General features: G+C 47.1%; 1 protein-coding gene and 1 long non-coding RNA gene across 2 annotated transcripts; one reads left to right on the top strand and one right to left on the bottom strand.

Moving 5' to 3' along the window:
• Positions 1-37: 37 nt before the first annotated feature.
• Positions 38-3,474, bottom strand: HSBP1L1 (heat shock factor binding protein 1 like 1). The gene is made up of 4 exons (XM_081263143.1): positions 3,282-3,474; positions 2,334-2,400; positions 1,473-1,585; positions 38-584 (listed from the first exon to the last, which is right to left on the bottom strand). The coding sequence occupies exons 1-4, from the start codon at positions 3,330-3,332 to the stop codon at positions 579-581; spliced, it is 237 nt and encodes a 78-aa protein (XP_081119269.1). The 5' UTR covers positions 3,333-3,474; the 3' UTR covers positions 38-578.
• Positions 3,475-6,142: 2,668 nt separating this feature from the next.
• On the top strand, positions 6,143-12,498 carry LOC308631700. Its single transcript, XR_014018309.1, has 3 exons — positions 6,143-6,823; positions 8,535-8,669; positions 12,175-12,498. It is a non-coding gene; the product is annotated as an uncharacterized lncRNA (long non-coding RNA).
• Positions 12,499-18,503: the final 6,005 nt, after the last annotated feature.

Raw genomic sequence — 18,503 nt, 5'->3', positions numbered from 1 at the left:
CACTGAAAAAATATTTCTCCATTGTTTGCAGCTATCTGTGGTAAGTAGTTCACCACCTTTTGAATTCTTATTTCTTATTTTAATTTTTTTTAAAGAGAGAAATTTTTTAATATTTTTTTATTTTTCGGTGGACACAACATCTTTGTATGTGGTGCTGAGGATCGAACCCGGGCTGCACGCATGCCAGGCGAGTGCACTACCGCTTGAGCCACATCCCCAGCCCTCTTTTAATCTTTTTATTTGTTAAAATGAATTCTGATGTTGTGGTTCAGTGGTAGAGCGCTTGCCTAGCATGTGCGAGACACTGGGTTTAATCCTCAGCACCACATAAAAATAAATAAAATAAAGGTATTGCATCCAATTAAAACTCAAAGGGGAAAAAAAAAGAATTCTGATAGACTGGAGGTGCAACTCAGGGCCTAGCATGCTGAGGCCCTGAGTTCCATTCCCAGGACCCCCCCCCCCAAAAAAAATAATCTTAAAATTAAGAACTGAGAATCAAAATCCATATTACATAGATGATTACTCCTTCAAAGTGTTCATTGTATTAGTTTCACGGGACTTGTCCAATAACATCTTCAGGTCTGTAAGAAAAAATTTGAAAGCAGTTAGGTGATCTGGATTCCAGTTTACAGGTAAATACATCCGAATACAGTTTTTAGTAAAGTATCCTAATTTCTTATAATTATTACAACATTGTTATGTAGGCAAAATTTAGCACTCAGAAAAACAAATGATACAAGGGCCTTTTTAGTCCAATGGCATCAGTGTGGACTCTGCTTAGAATAACTTACTGCGATTAATGTCACTGACAGAGGCAACTATAATTTAGCAGGACAAGAAGGGATAATTTGCCATAATTTGATATCTGACTTAGGATAGCAACTGTGAGTAAACGAAGGCCTTTAAATTGTTCAATGAAAAGATGGTCATAGTTGGAGTACTGTCATGATAATATGCATACTTACCTTAATAAAGCTACCTGGAGCTAGGAATTTGTTTGCATCCTCAAGACTGCATTAGCATGGGAAAGTTCCCATTGTGGGGTGACCCACGCCCTGTGGGCCACTCAGGAAATGTGTTAAGGATTTTCTGTGCATAGGACTTCAGTGTGTGACATGGATAAGTTATCTAAACAGGAACTACTAGTTATAATCCCAGTCTCTAGTTCACTGTGATTTGTGTTCTAGCTGAAGACTAATTTAAGGAGTAGGGATGAAAAGTACCCTAATAAAATCCAACTTTGAAATAGGAATTTTTCATCTAAAATGTGCACTTTTAAGGAATTATAGAAAAGAGTGTTTCAGTTGGTATAATTGGATTACAGCATTTGGAAATGTCTTGTTTCTAATGGTTTTTCAGTAATACAGCAACAGTATTTTCACAGTGAACAAATATGGGATTGTATTTTTCAAGATGAAAGCAATTAAAAGATATGCAAAAGGCAAACAGTTGCCTAATGATGAACTTACTGTTTGCTCTTCAGTGGAATTTTCAACCCCAGCCTGCTCCATTAGGACATTCACATTCTTCTGTAAGTCCTCTATGCGATTCCCCATGTCTTCCAGTGCCACGTCAAGGAAAACTGCACATGTAGGTCTGGGGTGCAGAGTGACCACAGACACGCCCTCAAGGCCATACCTTCTCCACAGAGAGGAACTTGTAAAATGAAGGGTCAATGCAAATTTGCTGCCTCCTGAGTCCCTTTTAGTGTGCACCTTGAACCTTGAAGTGAGAAACTTGGCTTTTAAACCTGCCAAACTCTGAGCATAATATAATGGAAATTTAACTTTTAAAACAACTTTATGGTTTAATTTATCATGTTATCATGTTTTACCTTGTTGGGAACCCATCTTCAAAATCAAAAGCTTCAGGTAAGCACTTCCAAATGCAAATACTTTGCACAATGTTTAAGGAATACACTTAATTGAATAAAGTGAGCTCAAATTGGGCAAGTTTTAAGGCACTCTTTGCCCTTATCTGAACTTACTCATTGGAAACATTCTGTGTTAATTTTGTAACATTTTGTGTTTCTGAAATAAAAGTGAGCTGGGGAAGTCAAAACAAAGCAAAGGCACAGCAGTGTCTAGCTTCCTATTGGACTTCAGCACCGTCCTCTAAGTGTTGCAGACCAGGTGGTCAGGAGCAGAGTGGTGCCCTTGAACTTCACACTTGCCACAGACCTCTGGCATTGACAGCATAGGAAAAGCCCCTTAGGAGGGCAAGTGTAAATACTGGAGAATCCAAATAAACAACTATTTGTCCACAGCAGAAGACAATGGAGATGTGCCTGTCCAAAAGCATTAGTGTTTACCAAAGAAAGAAGAGGATATTTCTCAGGTTTAATGCTGCAGTGAGAGCTTGCAAATGTTCTTGAAGTTCCTGAAGTAGATGTTCTGCCTGGAAAATGGAACCACAAAGTACTCAACATTTATTATTAATGAAGTAATCCATCATACATGCTCCAGTTTTTTTTCCCCTGCATCTTTGAATAGTTTTATTTTTCATTTGTTTGGCTCTACAGTTTAGAGAAATGAAAATACAAAATGTTTAGATGCTGAATACGTGGGCTCCAGTGGCTTTTGACAAAGGTGCCAAGCACCAGAAAGAGATGGCTGTGCAAAACTGCATCTGTACACGACACAGTTAACTCGCAATGAGCACACACCTACCCTCTGAGAGCTGAAATGTAAGTCTAGAGAGGAGCACGGAGAGCAGCCTCAGTCACTCTCAAGAGCTCCCCAAGGAACTGAAGCCATACACAGCTTATGTATCCTCCTTACTATGGTGGTGTTGGTGTTGTAGTTGGTATTATCAGCCAGGTTGCGCAGAATATCGTTACAGCTAGCGTTTCACGTTTCTGCGCTGCTTTCTAGTTTGCACGTTAAATAATTTATGACCTGAGACCTCACCCCTGTATTTGTTGGCTGTGGAAGCACTGGACCAGCACCCCTAGTCTGCCTTCTCACTGCGGATCTGCCATCCTTATCTCTAGTTGGCTCCTTTAATCAGGGGCGTCTACCTTGGTCAGGAAAATGCAGTCTGTTCTTGTAGACCTATCTGCCTCTTCCAGGCTTGGAACCTGTTTTGGCAAATAGGAGAGCAGGAGGGACGTGGAAGACTCAGAGGGTCCAAAGTCACCCCTCCTGGGGCGGGGCTCTAAAAACCAGCCCGGCTCCAGCGGTGGGGCAGGACTTTCACGGGTTCCAGGAAGGGGTGGGGGCGTTCCTCCAAGAGGCACAGGTTCTGGCTGCTTAGTCCGGGCCGCCGGGACCACTCACCGCGTCCCGCAGCGGGTCCCCGTGGGGACCCTCGGAGGTCCGTGCGTCCATGTGCGCGTCGGGGTTCGCCGGGGTCCACCAGAGCAGGGGCTGCCAGGCCTGGGCGCGGGGCGGACTGACGGACCAGCTCCTGTGGCGCAGCTTGGGCCTTCCTCGGCCAGGGGCGGAAGTGGCCGGGGAGGAGCTGGCAGCCAGAGCTTCGCAGTGGCGCAAGACAGGGCTAAGCGCCGGCCTTTGCAAGGCGCGCAGTTGGGTGTGGCTGTGGCAGAACCCGCGGGCTGGCAGGAAACTGCAACCCCGCCTGCTGCCAAGAGCGCTTATTATGGACTTAGTTGAGGCGCAGTTAGATTCAGTCAAACCTATTTTATTGATGCTCATCACACTTCAGACACACATCCTACACCCAAGGGTCCCAGAAGCTCACCTGTGACGTGTCTTAAATCCGGGTTGCTGGAACTCGATCGGGGCGGATGAGTAACTGGGTGAGGTCTGGAGTATAGACTCATACATCACCAACTTAGAAGTTCTGCACATTACATCATGGGCACATTGCTTATAATCTTTTATCCAACACACACATTATAATTAACATAACCGACAGTCAATAAACCTATATTTCTGGTACTCATATCACCTGCCCTTCTGCCTTCTGTGTAGATGCACTAAGACGAGCTGCCTCTTGATGAGGGACACGCACAAAGCCCTGGGCCATGGAGTCAGTTGCCCCTGGAATCTACCATTTCTGTGGATGCCAATCTCAGAATTAATTATGGTTATAACCAATCACCCTGTTCCAGCAGTCACATGTACAACACTACTTTCCCGGATAGTCTGGAAGATGTCCCATGACCCCTGCTCTCATTCAGAACCTCTGACTTCTGAATGGTGGGCCATCTCCCAGAGCTATGTTCTCAGCAGTTACCTGTTGGTTCCCATGGCTGTACCTCCAGAGCTGTAGCTATGAGGGAGCAGGGCTGTGTTTGTCTGGTTCACCCCAGTGGCCCCAAAGCCTAGCCCAGTGACAATCCCTAGATGTCCAGGGTGCAGAATGTGTGCTTAAACAATACATGGCTACACAAAGATGTCGACTTCAATAGTCACCAAGAAAATGCAATCCCACATCCAATGAGAGAGGTCCTATTTCACATGCCTTTATGGCTGAAATAAGCATAGGGAGCTGTGGAGGAACTGCAGTCCTTACATGCTACTGGTGGGAACACCAAACCATGCCTTCACTTTGGAAAGCAGGCTAGTGGGTGCTCCCTGTTGAACAGAATTTAACATTCCACTCTAGGTGTGTACCTGAGAGAACTGCCAGGTGGGTCTATGCAACTTGCACACCAATGTTACAGCAACATTATTAACAAGTAACAAGTCAGACTGTGGAAACAACCCAGCTGTCCATCAGCAGATGAGTGGACACACAACGTGGTTTATCCATACAAACTACTGATGCATGCTGCAATGTGAATGAATGTCCAAAACATTTTTGCTAGTTTTTGTTAAGTGAAGTAAGGCAAACTGAGAGTCAAGGGTTATATGTCTTCTTTCACCTGGAAGCTACAAAGAAAAAAAAGGGGGGGGGAGATGGGGAGGAACTCGTGATAATAGAAGGGAAACCAATAAAGTAGGGGAATGGAGGAGGGAGGGAAAGGGAAGTGCTATGGTTTGGATGTGAAGTATCCCTCAAAAGCTCCTGTGTTGATGCAGGAATAAGAGATGAAATGATTGGTTGTGAGAGCTAATCAGTCCATCCTAGTTTGAATGAACTGACAGGTGGTAACTGTAGGCAGGTAGGGCAGGGCTGGAGGAGATGGGTCCCTGGGGGCATGTCCTGGAAGGGTTCAACTTCCCCATGGCATTCCCCCTCCCCGTGCGTGTGTGTGTGTGTGTGTGTCCCTTTCTGGCTAACATGAATTTAGCAGCTTCTCATCCCTGTGCCTTCCACCATGATCCTGCTTCACCTTTGGCCCAGAGCAATGAAGTCCACCTACCGTAGACTTAATCTCTGGAACCATGAGCTAAAATAAACTTTCCCTCCTAAGTTGTTCATGTGGGATACTTTGAACATGAAAAGTTGACTAACACAGGGAGGAACTGGGAACAAAATTGACCAAATTACTGTTATAATGTATGCAGGTACGAATATTTAGCAACCAATTCCACTATTATGTAATTAAAATGCACCAAAGGAAGAAAGAGGGCTGGATTTGTGGCTCAGTGGTAGAGTGCTTTCTTGGAATGGGTAAGGCACCTGGTTCGATTCCCAGCGCCACAAAAATAAATAAATAAAGGTTCATTGACAACTGAATATATTTTTGTAAAAAAGGAAGAAAACACTATACCAGTGAAACATTAGTGTGTCCAGAATGGCAAACCCATGGAGAAAGAAATCCAGGAGACCAGAGGTCACCTGTATGGATAAGAAGTGGACCAGTGGTCACCTTTGGGGTGAACCAGTCTTCCTCCATGGGGACAGAAAGTGGGCTAGTGGTCACCTGTGGAAACAGTAAGTGGATCAGTTTCCCCCACATTGATATGGGAAATGAACTGGTGTCACCCTTGGAGATAGGAAGTGGACCTGATTACCCTTGGTACTGGACCAGTGATCAGAGGAGACTGGAAGTGACTGGCAGTCACCCCAGAAAGTGGACCAGTAGAGGAGCTGGGGATGTGGCTCAAGCGGTAGCGCGCTCGCCTGGCATGCGTGCGGCCCGGGTTCGATCCTCAGCACCACATACCAACAAAGATGTTGTGTCCGCCAAGAACTAAGAAAAAATAAATAAATATTAAAATTCTCTCTCTCTCTGTCCCCCTCTCTCACTCTCTCTTTAAAAAAAAGAAAAATAAGAAAGTGGACCAGTAGAGATGGTAAGTGACCAGAGGTCAACCCAGGACATGAACTGGTGAGTTCACCCACAAGGAGATAGGAAGAGGCCTGGAGATGGAAGCAGGAAGTGGACCTCGGTCACTCAGCATTTGGAGAATGGGGGACTGCTTTTTAGGAAAGAAGCTGCTTAATTTGGGTGAACGTAATCCAACATTAGATGGTGGTAATGGCGGTTAGCATGAACCTCCCATTCTTCCGCTTGTGAATTATCTCCTGGAGGCTGTTAAAATCAGCTCCATGGGCTGGAGTTGCAGCCCAGTGGTAGAGTGCTTGCCTAGCTCTGTGAGGCCCTGGGTTTGATTTTCAGCACTGCATATAAATAAATAAAAGGTCTGTTGACAACTAAAAAAATGTTAAAAGAAAAAAAAAGCAGTTCCATCGTGCAGGGTCCTTTTTATATGTACACCCACCCCCACCCCACTCCCCCACCCTCGCCCAGGGCATGTTTTACTGTGAGGGCTGTGAAGAGGACGCTGGTTCTGGAGGGTGAGGGACAGCAGCTGCTCTTGGGTGCTGGCAGTGGGCCAGCCCCCTCTGCGGAGGCTCCAGGCCAACATCCTGTCCCACCGCGTCTGGTTTCTCTTTGAAGGTGGCTGTGAGCAAGTGGGGAGGTCTAGGGAGAAAAGGTTGCCTCTGCCCACAGAAGACGCAGGTGAGTGGCCAGGAGGCCAAGCCTGTTTCCCTGTTTCAAGGACCTGGACTGTCCCAGGCCAGCTTAAGCAAAGAGAGGGAAATCATCGGGGAGAGAGAGGACTCCTGGCTGGAGCCCTTCACGGCCCCTGGGAGAGTGTCCTCATCTCTAGAGATGGGAGGTACTGGGCGTTGCCGCCCACAGCTGGTGGGGCAGCGTGCCTGTCATCAGCCCACGGGCACGAAACCAGCCCGGCAGCCTGCCTTCCTTCCCGAAAGTTCTGGGACCATGCCTTTCCTTTAGTCTCACTGCAAGGACAGCCAACTTAGTGCTTATGGCAGGGCCACTGCCAATTGCAGAGCCAGCCTCTCTGTAGGGTGCTGGACATGGGACGTTGGTTTCCCTGGGACACTCCTGCTCACTCGCTGCTGGCATCCCACGCCTATGCGGACAGGGCCCGCACCTAGTGGGAATCCCAGGCCAGCGGGATTCAGTAAGACCCAGTCTGCAACTACAGCCCGAAACGCCGTGGAGGCCAGCAACTGCGCTTGTGCCTCACGCGGCCATCCCTCTGGAATTATGGACAGTTAAACCGGACCTCTGGCTCCACCTACATGTACTTCTCGCCTGGAACCAGTTGTCCGGGCTCCAGGGCCACACAGTTCCAGGGCCCTGTGGCCCTCTTTGGTGGCCTTTCATTTAGACCAGACTGGCGGAGTCAACTGGCCTCTGTCATGCACATCGTGCACGGCCTCTGAAAGCAGAGACCTAAAAGGGAGGCTCTGCAGGTGGGCTCTAAGTTGACCTAACTGGGACCACCCTGTGGAAACCTGGGGTCCAGGATCCCTCTCTGAGCTGGGAACAGAGGAAAAACGGGGTTCTGACTGGAGGAGGGTGGGTTGGGGTCATGAGAGTAACCCAGCAGGCTAGGAGGCCATTGGATCAGAATTGATTCAAGGGAGGTTCTAGAAGTGTTGCAGGGGGTGGAAAAGTCTTCAATGTGGCCTTGGCAATGGGTGGCTGAGCTGGGCAGACAGGCTCTGGGGGTGCATAGGGCCAGTTGAGACCCAGGAGATTGAAATAGCGCATGGTAGTACAGCTCAATCACCTGTAGACCCAGGCTCCTGGGTGTGCTGGAGCCCACTCACCCGAACCTGAGCACACCAAGCAGGCCTCAGACTCTGGGCCAGGGTGCATGGTGGTGTGAGGCTGGGGGCTTGTGGGAGAGAAAGGAGGCTCAGCCTTGGTGTGTGTGTGTGTGTGTGTGTGTGTGTGTGTGTGTGTGTCCTCAAGTGCTGCTGAATTCCAATCATCAGGACACAACTCGTCCGAGACAGACAAGAGTGTTCAGTTTTCTTGGGTAGGTAGGAAAGACTTCCCTGGAAGAGATGTGGAATGCCATCTCTGGAAGAGGAACTAGGGCTTGCTGTTCACATAGTCTGGACAATGAATGGCCCATGTGAAGCAAATATTGTTACTCACTGTATGACATGGGGAATAAGATCAAAGCACGGGCCAGGGGCTGGGGATGTGGCTCAAGTGGTAGCGTGCTCGCCTAGCATGCGTGAGGCACTGGGTTCGATTCTCAGCACCACATAAAAATATAATAAAGTTATTGTGTCCACCTAAAACTAAAAAATAAATATTAAAAAAGCAGGGGCCCAGGAAGGGCCCCCAAGACAGCACAGAGCTCCCACTGCCTCCCTTCCCTGTCTGCCCTGTGGACCAGCAGAAGAGACAGGCAGACTGTAGATTTCTTCCTGGGTGTCTTCCTCTCCTGACCTGTCCTATGTGAAGAGGACCAGGGACCTTTAAGATCATGGATAGCTCTGAGTCACAGTTGTCAGCAATCAGCCTGCAGATCCAGGTGAGTGGTTTATCTTATAAAGCAAAGCTTGATTTTCTTGGGCATAAAAATACATCTTTCCCGGGGCTGGGGCTGGGTCTCAGAGGTAGAACGCTCGCCTACCAAGTAGGAGGTGCTGGGTTTGATGCTCAGCACCACATAAAAATAATAATAATAATAATAATAAATAAAGGTATTGTGTCCAACTACAACTTAAAAACATATTTTAAAAAATACATATTTCCAAAACTGAATCTCTATTTGCAAAGAATGAAGTTGGACCCTTATCTTAGGCTTTGAAAACAATCAGATCATAGTGGGTCAAAAACCTAAACTTAAGTCTTAGAGCTAAAATTAAGTCTTAGGGAAAGCTGGTGACACTGGATTTGGCAATGATTTTCTATTTTTTTTTTATTTTTATTTTTTTTTTAAAGAGAGAGTGAGAGAGGAGAGAGAGAGAGAGAATTTTTAATATTTATTTTTTAGTTCTCGGCGGACACAACATCTTTGTTGGTATATGGTGCTGAGGCTCGAACCCGGGCCTCACGCATGCCAGGCGAGCGCGCTACCGCTTGAGCCACATCCCCAGCCCCTGATTTTCTAGATATGACAACAAAAGCACAGGCAAGTCCAAAAATTGGATTTACTGAAGATTAAAAACTTTTTTGTGCACTAAAGAACTCTTATCAATAGAGTGGAAAGTCAACCTAGAGTGGGAGAAAGCACTTTTAAATTATGCATCTGACAAGGGGTCTACATCTAGAACATATAAAGGGCTCGACTTACTCAACAATAGCAACAAAAATCCCAAGCAACCCAAATAAAAAATGGGAAAGTACTTGAGTAGACATTTCTCCAAAGAAAATATAAATTGTTCAATAAACGTAAAAAAGATCCTCAATATCACTACTCATTAGGAAAATGCAAACCAAAACCACAATGAAATGCCACTTCATACTCATTGGGATAGCTATCATAAAAAAAAAAACGAACAGACAAAAAATATTAGGGAGGATGCAGAGAAGTTGGAGACCTTGTGCACTCTTGGGGGGACATCAAATGATACAGGCACTGTGGAGCATGGCTGGGGAACTCTCCTAAAAATCCAGAATGACACTATTACCCTTTAGAACACCTCCAAAAGAGACAAAAAGTAGGATTTGGGTTGTTTTTTTGTACTGGGGATTGAATCAGGGTCTCACACAAGCTAGGCAAGCATTCTACACTGAGATACTTCCCCAGTACTTTTATTTTAAAATTTTATTTTCTTTTTTAAAGAGAGAGAGAGAGAGAGTTTTTAATATTTATTTTTTAGTTCTCAGCAGACACAACAAACATCTTTGTTTGTATGTGGTGCTGAGGATCAAACCCGGACCGCACGCTTGCCAGGGGAGCGCGCTACCGATTGAGCCATATCCCCAGCCCCATTGAGCCACATCCCCAGCCCATTATTTTATTTCTAATATTTATTTTTTAGTTTTAGGTGGACATAATATCTTTATTTTATTTTTATGTGGTGCTGAGGATCAAACCCAGTGCCTCGCGCATGCCAAGCAAGCACACTACCACTTGAACCACATCCCCAGCCCTAAATTTTATTTTGAGATAGGGTTTCTTTAAATTGTGAAGGTTGGTTTCAAATTCATAATCCTTCTGCCTCAGCCTAAGAGTAGCTGGGGCTACATGTGTGCACCTCTGTGCTCCGTGGGAAGCAGTGTCTTGAACAGACACTTGCACACCTGTGTTCACAGCAGTGCCATTCACAGTCGTGAAAGGGAAGCAACCCTAGTGTTCACCTGCACACAGAACTCAGCGTGAACTCCAAATGGAGCATCCTAGACCCTGAGCTGTGTCGGCAGGCCTCCAGAATATCTGGAAGGTCAGCCAGACATGCAGGAACGTGCTGTGAGATTTCACTCAGGAGTGATCCTAGAGAAGTCTGACTCACAGGCGCCAGGGGAATGGATGGGCACAGCCCTGGGGAGGGGTCAGGTAGCTGGGGTCTGGCTGGGGAAGATGAAGTTCTGTAGGTGAACGGTGCAATGGCTGCAGAACACTGTGACCACAGTTCAGGGACATTGAGTACTCACGGTGGTGGGTTTTATATGTGTATGTTTTCCCAAAGTCCTTGTCATAGGCTGGAACCCTTATGCTAAGATGGCTGGGACCTAGGAAACCGTGATTTTCTTCCCCTTCCCCATGAAGTTTTTTTTTGTTTGTTTGTTTTTTGTTTTTTATGCAACCACACAAGAGTCTTTATTGCAAGCTTGAGTCTGGACTCAACTGTTTCAGATGCAGCGGTCCTGAGGAGTGAGTCCCCCTCAGTGAATTTTTTAAAGCATGTTTTACTTTCTTGACCATAATCTTCAGTCCCAGTGAGAACCAACTGGAGACTCCAAGAGCCCTGAGAGCCTCTCTTCAGGGAAACAGCACCCATGCTTTAGCCCCTGGCTGGTATGGCTTTTCACCCACATTGTCTGGTTAGGGATCAGTTCTTTTTTTTTTTTTAATATTTTTTTTTAAGAGAGAGAGAGAGAGAGAGAGAGAGAGAGAGAGAGAATTTTTTAATATTTATTTTTTAGTTCCCAGCGGACACAACATCTTTGTTGGTATGTGGTGCTGAGGATCGAACCCGGGCTGCACGCATGCCAGGCGAGCGCGCTACCACTTGAGCCACATCCCCAGCCCAGGGATCAGTTCTTAATCCTGCCTTTGGAGGAGAGAAAAGGGACCTGGGAGACTGAGGATGTTAAATTCGGGACCTAAGTTCAGGGGAAAATGCTTTAATCAATAGATCATGTCAGTTTGCTGGTTGAATGGCAATTTTTGTTTTCATTGTATAGATACTAGTTTGATAAAAACCAAAGTAAAACCTATCTATAAGGTATTGACAATATTTATACAGCTGTCTTATGTTTAAGAAAAATTTCTAACTAAAAAGACAAGGTGGTGGGTACTGTGGATTGAACTCAGGGGCACTCAACCACTGAGCCACATCCCCAGCCCTATTTTGTATTTTATTTAGAGACAGGGTCTCATTGAGTTGCTTAGCACCTTGCTTTTGCTGAGGCTGGCTTTGAACTTTGAACTCCTGTCTAACCTCTTGAGCTGCTGGGATTATAGGTACGTGCTACGGCACTGGGCTAAAAAGACTTTTTTCAGAGCCAGGGACCATGGTGTGCACCCTTAATCCCAGCGATTCTGGAGACTGAGGCAGGAGGATCACAAGTTTAAGGCCAGCCTGAGCAATCTAGTGAGACCCTATCTAAAAAAAAAAAAAAAAAAGATCTAGGGGTGTAGCTCAGAGGTAGAGCACCCCTGGGTTCAATCCCAAGTACAAAACAAAAACAACAAAATGTTTGGGGAGTCGCCTCTGATGGTGACTAATAAGTAAGAAGAATACAACTTGTGGGACCAGATTTATTTCCTAACTTTTTTTGTTTCTGTAAAGCCTAAATTCTACTGGCATGACAGTCTCAGTTATAACATTTAAAACTCACTGATGGATCTTTTCTCTGTTATTCAGAAACAGAAAGCCCAGGTTGGGGATGTGGCTCAAGCGGTAGCACGCTCGCCTGGCATGCGTGCGGCCCGGGTTCGATCCTCAGCACCACATACCAACAAAGATGTTGTGTCTGCCGATAACTAAAAAAATAAATATTTAAAAAAAAAACAACAAAAAAAGAAGGTTTTACACTTAAAAAAAAAAAAAAGAAAAGAAACAGAAAGCCCAGGGGGCCTGAGTTGAGGACAGAGCCCAGAGCTGTCCATCCTCTGCTCACACTCCAGTGACCACTGGACTGTCACTGGAATCCCCCAGTTGGAACACAGGAGGAGCCCCTGGGTCTCATTCTTGATTGACAACTAATGGAGACTCATTGCCAGCTGTGCCCAGAGTTGTTTCCTTGGGCCGGATATAATCGTTTCTACAGAGTTTGCTTTCCTGCACATGTTAGCCCTAAGGCAAGCATATAGAACTGCTTGGGAATCAACAAACAAGAAATTGATTGCTGAGCCCTGGCTGGGATGATGATTGACCCTGGAAACATACAACACTAAATATTAAATGTTATTAAAATGTGCTGAGGATGTAGAAATTAGGCCACACTTCCCTGGTGTGAGGACAATTGGGAATAAAGGGTGAAGCTCCTGTTACTGGGCCTAAGAAGCAGAGCACTGAGCAGAAGGTAAGTTTGGAAGGCAGGAAGCAGCTTTCCTGAGAGTGAGTGCCTGAGGAAGGCCCAGTCCTCAGGCCTCCCATCTAGCATGGCGCCAGTTTCAAGGGCAGCCTCTGGGCTGCGGGAGGAGGTGCTGCCAGCTGAGCTGTGGTTACCACGGGCTCTTTGTGCTGCTCTTCCATTGTTGTGCATTTGTGAAATTTCTGTAAAATTCTATTGGGGAAAAGATTTGCGTATACATTATATTTTTATTTATTATAAAATAGTCATAATATTTTCATGATCTAAACTTTTAACTTTTTTAATGTGACTTTCATCAACTACATTTTGAATCCCACTAATTATTTACTGTGCAGTTGAAGCCCCAGCTGTGACATTGGGTCTTTGCAGGAATCAGCAGCCCCTTTAAGGAGCTGTCTCCTGAGACTACAGGCAGTAGCTCCCAAACCTGGCTGCCCAGCAGCAGCCACTGTCAGCCTCTGCGTAGCTTTCAACACACAGACCCCAGGGGGTTCATGTGGCTTAAAGCTCTGAATGCACAGAAATCTAGGAAAGCAGGAGAGGGGGACATGGCAGAAAGGACCTTGTGTTCTTGACTTTAGATGGGTGCCAGTGTGCTACTGTGATTTATTTAGGATGAGAAACAAGATATATTTGAGTCCTGTATGCCTCCTGAATACACACACAAAGAAGGGTATGCCTCCCTAGGTTGCGGGCACTGTTAATAGTCCACAGCCTGAGGCTCACTCTGACTCAGGCCAGGGCTCAGCTGCTGGATCTGAGAAGCCACAAGATGACACAGAACTGTAAAAAGTTCTATGTGAAGTGCTTATTTCAGATCTGTGGCTGTAGCATTTGTTTTGAAGTTAATAAAAGTGGCGTTGAAATAAATGGAGAAGAAATGGAGAGCAGCAGTTTGTTATCTGGGAAACGTCAACAGGATTGCTTCCCTGCTTTTCAGGGAAAAATATCTTTGGAGTCTGAACATTTGACTGTAAGAACAGGGTAACACCAGAGACTAAGTCTATGATTTTAGGGTTTTATTTTATAATTTTATAATAAATTTATTATTATTTTTGTAGTTCTAGATAGAGAGAATGCCTCTATTTTATTTATTTCTACGTGGTGCTGAGAATCGAACCCAGTGCCTCACACATGCTAGGCAAGCACTCTGCCACTGAGCCACAGCCCAGCCCCAATAAAATTCAATAGTAAAAATTAAAGTGAATTATTTAGGATTAACTTAATAGACTTACTACTTTTATTGATAGCAGCTCACTGCCCACGTGGGCCCAAGGAGTAGGAGGCCGGGGCCACTGCACACCTGGGTGCCTTTGTAAGCCTGCATCCCACAACGATGGAGGGCAGATGCCTGTCAGTCACTCTGTCACACCCAGCAGCTCCACACCAGGCAGCCGAGGGCCTGAGGGGCAGGTGAGAGGCATGAGGATGTGGTCTGTCATTCACAGTAACAGCAGGTAAGAAGCAGCCTGTATGTGCACCAACATTGGCTGATGCCCAAGTCATGGGATGTCCTCACTACTGACGCTAAGCAGACACCCTCACTGGGTCACCGTCACTGTGGTACGAACATAGGCCAGTGTCCAGTGTGCATACCTATTTCATCCCAGTTTGGGAAAATCATGAACGTATATTCTGCACAAAGCTGTGCTTCCAGAGCTGTGTGATGATTCCTGAGTAGTCTGTGAATGCTCTGGGAGCAGACTCCATGGCTGGGGTGCCAGGGACGGGACCTTCCCCCAGCAGTGAGGCACTGGACGCACCACACAGCAAGGTGTCAGCAGCTGGCTCAACATCTGAGTCCATGTTGGCACTCCATCACACCTGGTGACAGTCTGCAGCAGTGTTGGGGTGCTCTGGAGAATAGGTGCCTCCCAGGCACAAACTGCTTTGACAGGTGTCCCAGGTCACTTGCTCTCACCCACTTCTGATTACTTATTGCCCATCTACCGTTAATTTCCTTGTCCCTCCAGGCTAAGACAGACTCCTAAGTTCCCCTGAGACAGAGTTTCTCAAATTTGTTTGGAACTGAGAACCACCTGTGAGGCTTGGCAAAACAGATTCCCAAGTCCTGAGTGGGTGGGGACCAGTAGGCCTGGGGACCTGAATCTTTGCAGTACCAGGTACTGCTCACAGCACCTGCAAACCTTTTCCTGGGGAAGTGCTTGTCAGGAGTGAGGTGCTGTGTTCAGGGTAAGGATTGTCCTCAAGGACAAGGAAAAGCTATTTGAGGCTTGAAGGAGTTTCCTGGGGGTGGTGTAACAAATCACCACAAACTAGGTGGTGATTAAAACAACGGAAAAGTATTGTCTTGCCGCAGTCTGGCTGGGCACAAAATCACCGAGCCACCACAAAACCTTGTAGATTCAAACAGCAACTCTTTATTCCCGAACTCTCACCGACACTCTACACACACTTCCCGGAAACACCCTGCCTCTACCGGGCGTGCCGATTCTCTCAGAACCCCGGGAGAACTCAACGGGAACTCCAAAGGAGCGGGCCTGAGGCAGCAGGATACGCCCTATTCCCAGCAGGATCCACCCTAATCCCTGAGCAGGGTCACCTTTCAACCCAAAGTGCCATGCGTCATTCCTACTTGGCTATGGCTCTCAGCATTGTCTTACAGTTCTGGGAGCCAGAAGTCCAAGACCAAATGTCGATGGAGCTGCAGTCCCTCTGCAGCTCTAGTGTGTGTGTGTGGGGGGGGGGCGGGGGGGGTCTTTCCTGATGCTTCTAGTCTCTGGGGACTTCGGTGTCCCTTAGCTTGAGGTCACATTGCTCCGATCTCCACCTGCAACCTCATGTGGTATCTCCTCTTCCTGTAAGGATACCAGTCATTGCCTCAGGGCCCACCCTACTCTGGCATGACCTCATCTTAACTAATCATATCTGCAAAGACCTATTTCCAAATAAGGTCCTGTTTCACATTCTGGGGCCCCATGGGGATATGGATTTTGGAGGACAGTGCTCACCCCCCTCAAGGCTCACCATGGGCTTACTCTCTTCCATTTTCCAAGACCCAGGATTTGTTGGGGTGCTTCCTGGTTCTGAACCTCAGGCCCTAGGAACTCCTACCCCTAGGAATGGAGTCTTGTTCCCAGGGTACCTGGGCCTGTCCTCCACCTGTGGAGGTGACCTGGGCTCTGGGGCCCCCATTGGCATGTATGAAGCTTTAGCTCTCTTGGAGGGCTGCAGGCTCTGTGGGAAGAGTGGGAGCCATGAGGCCTGTTTTGGGGATCTTTCCCAGAGATGCTGGTGACATGAGCAGCAGATGGTAGGCGGCTGCTTCTGTGAGAGACTTTGTGCCAGGCCAGACCATTAACCCTCAGGGAGCAAAACCCACACCTTCCTAACTTTGGCCTGACCTGGGAGCACTTTTTCCTTTCTCAGCACCGGGGATGGAACCCAGGGTCTGGAGTGTGCTAGGAACATCTCTATCATTAACCATACCCCAGCCCAAGGGGCCATTGTTTACGTGCTCTGGGTTATTGCCCATGTCCTGCAGGTGCCATGGAATCAGGGTGTGTCTAGCTCATGTGCAGGGTGGCCCCTGACACTGGGTTTCAGAGTGGACATGGACATGTGTACATTTTCTTGGGACTGTCCTCCATCTGTTCTGTCACTCAGCATGGTGTTTTGGGCCTCAGACTTCAAAATTTATATGGAAAGCTCTAAATACACCTTGCACAATGCCTGCTGACACATGGCAGATACTGGAATTTATTTGCTGAATTAGTGAGTGGAAGTTGGCCAGTCAACCTCCCTGTGAAGAGGACTCAGTGCTGCCCCTCTAATGAGGCTCCTGGATTTCATCCGTGATGTGGGGGTGGGGTGACTGGTGTGAAGCTGGGGGCACATAGAGTACTTGACACATATCTTGGTGAGATCTGTAGGGTTTCAAGCATTTGCTAAGTAGACTGAGGATATTCATTATAAATTCTGCAAGCCAGGGCATTGGAGCTCACACCTCTGCTGCTCTGGCTGAAGCCATGGTCCATGATACTCACATGTAACCCCAAGGGTCACCAGGTGGCCACTGTTTTATCCTCAGGTGCTCTTGTGGGTGGACATTATTAAGAATTTTGAAATGATGTCAATTTAGCCTTAAAGAGGTATGGGTTTCCTCAAAAGCCCTCGTGGGCAGAGGGCACATGCCTTGACCTGGACCTACCTGGTGTCTGACTGGATACATTTCAGTACTATGCCACTTTTCACTGAGTGCCTCATTGGACTGTTCTATAGAGGCAACTATAGACCCACATGCAGTTGTAAGCAGCACAGCACACCCCCTTTCTGCATTTGGATCACTTTTGCCTGGGTGTTCCTGTGTGCATCAAGGTACATGATGGGCTGTTCCATCACCCCCAGGATCCAGCCCACCCACCCCCCCATGCTTTCCCCAGTGCAAATCCTTGATCTTTCCTCTATTTCTGAAGTTTTGGCCCTTTAAAGAGGTGATATACACAGAATTACCATGTGCAGCTGCTGGGTTGGCTTTTCACACCGCCTGAATTCGTGAAGGTGCTCCCCATCAGGATGATGCTGTCTCCCAGGCCTCTCCAAGTGTTTTCCAGGCCAACTACCATGCCCCAGAATCGTTTGGGAATCAAACACCAACTCTGAGAAAAAATGAAAAGGCTGCTTTTCTAGGTGAAAAGTTTCCATGTCTGGCTCCTACAGAGAAGCTGCAGGAGCCCTGCATGGGCTGAGAGCTGAGGCCCACTCAGCAGATGCAGGGAAGGGGTGGGGTGCGTGTCCTCTGGGAGGCCAGTGTGCTCACACCAATGACAGTGAGGGAACAGGGTGGGCAGAGGATGAGAAGAAAGTCATAAACAAGAACAAAGAACACCTGCAAGCAAACGCACATGTTGCACTACAAATTCTCTCTAGCAGGATTCCTTTTCTGAGCCCTAACCCTGGTCCTGGGGTGGCATCTCCAATCACCCTCCTTTGTATCTTCCTGGAGGGAAAGGTGGGCAGGGAATAGGGAGGTCTCCTCTAAGGCCCAGCTGTCATGAATAGGGTGATTTGGATTTGCTCCTATAGAAGTATAGTTTGTTAGGCACCTGCTGAAGTGGCTGCCAGTCGGATTCAGGCTTTAATGGGTCTCCTGGGGTGGAGGGCAAACCTTGTGACTTGATTTTCCCCAACAGAGCTGGCAGAAGTGCTTGGAGTAGCTCAGCTTCCTCTCCAAGCCCACAGGTCCAATGGCTGGTCATTACCTGTTGCTGGGTCCTGCATCAGGTTGCAGTGGCCCCTGTAACAAATGACCACAACCCAGGAGACTTTAACAGTAGAACTTTATTCTTTCCAGTTCTGGAGGCTGAAGGTCTGAATCGTTTAACAGGGTGGAAATACAGTGTTGGCAGGCCAGGCACCTCCATGGGCTCCTGGAGAGAATCCCAAACCTGCTGGCCACAGGTGTCCACTGGCTGTGGCTGCATCCCTTCAGCTTTCAAGGCCTCAGTTTCAAACCTATCTGCTCCATCTTTACATGCCTTCTTTTCTTGGGTCAAGTTTCCTGCCTCCTTGTTACAGAGATACATGAGACTGTATTTGGGGCCACAGGATGATCTCCCTGTCTCTAGATCTTTAATTGCATCTGCCCAAAACAAAAACAAAAACTAGTGTTTTCTGTGTACAGAAGCCCTCACAG

This window comes from Spermophilus citellus, assembly GCF_964194105.1.
Source record: "Spermophilus citellus genome assembly, chromosome: 12".
NCBI classification, from domain to species: domain Eukaryota; kingdom Metazoa; phylum Chordata; class Mammalia; order Rodentia; family Sciuridae; genus Spermophilus; species Spermophilus citellus.
This window is presented reverse-complemented; position numbering and strand designations above follow the sequence as displayed.

Excerpts from the sequence above, each read along its gene's own strand:
- HSBP1L1 (XM_081263143.1), bottom strand. The coding sequence starts at position 3,332 with ATGGACGCACGGACCTCCGAGGGTCCCCACGGGGACCCGCTGCGGGAC. Across the intron at positions 2,401-3,281 it reads GGGACCCGCTGCGGGACGCG|GCAGAACATCTACTTCAGGA; the intron begins GTGAGTGGTCCC and ends TCCATTTTCCAG. Across the intron at positions 1,586-2,333 it reads TGCAGCATTAAACCTGAGAA|TTTTCCTTGACGTGGCACTG; the intron begins ATATCCTCTTCT and ends CTACATGTGCAG.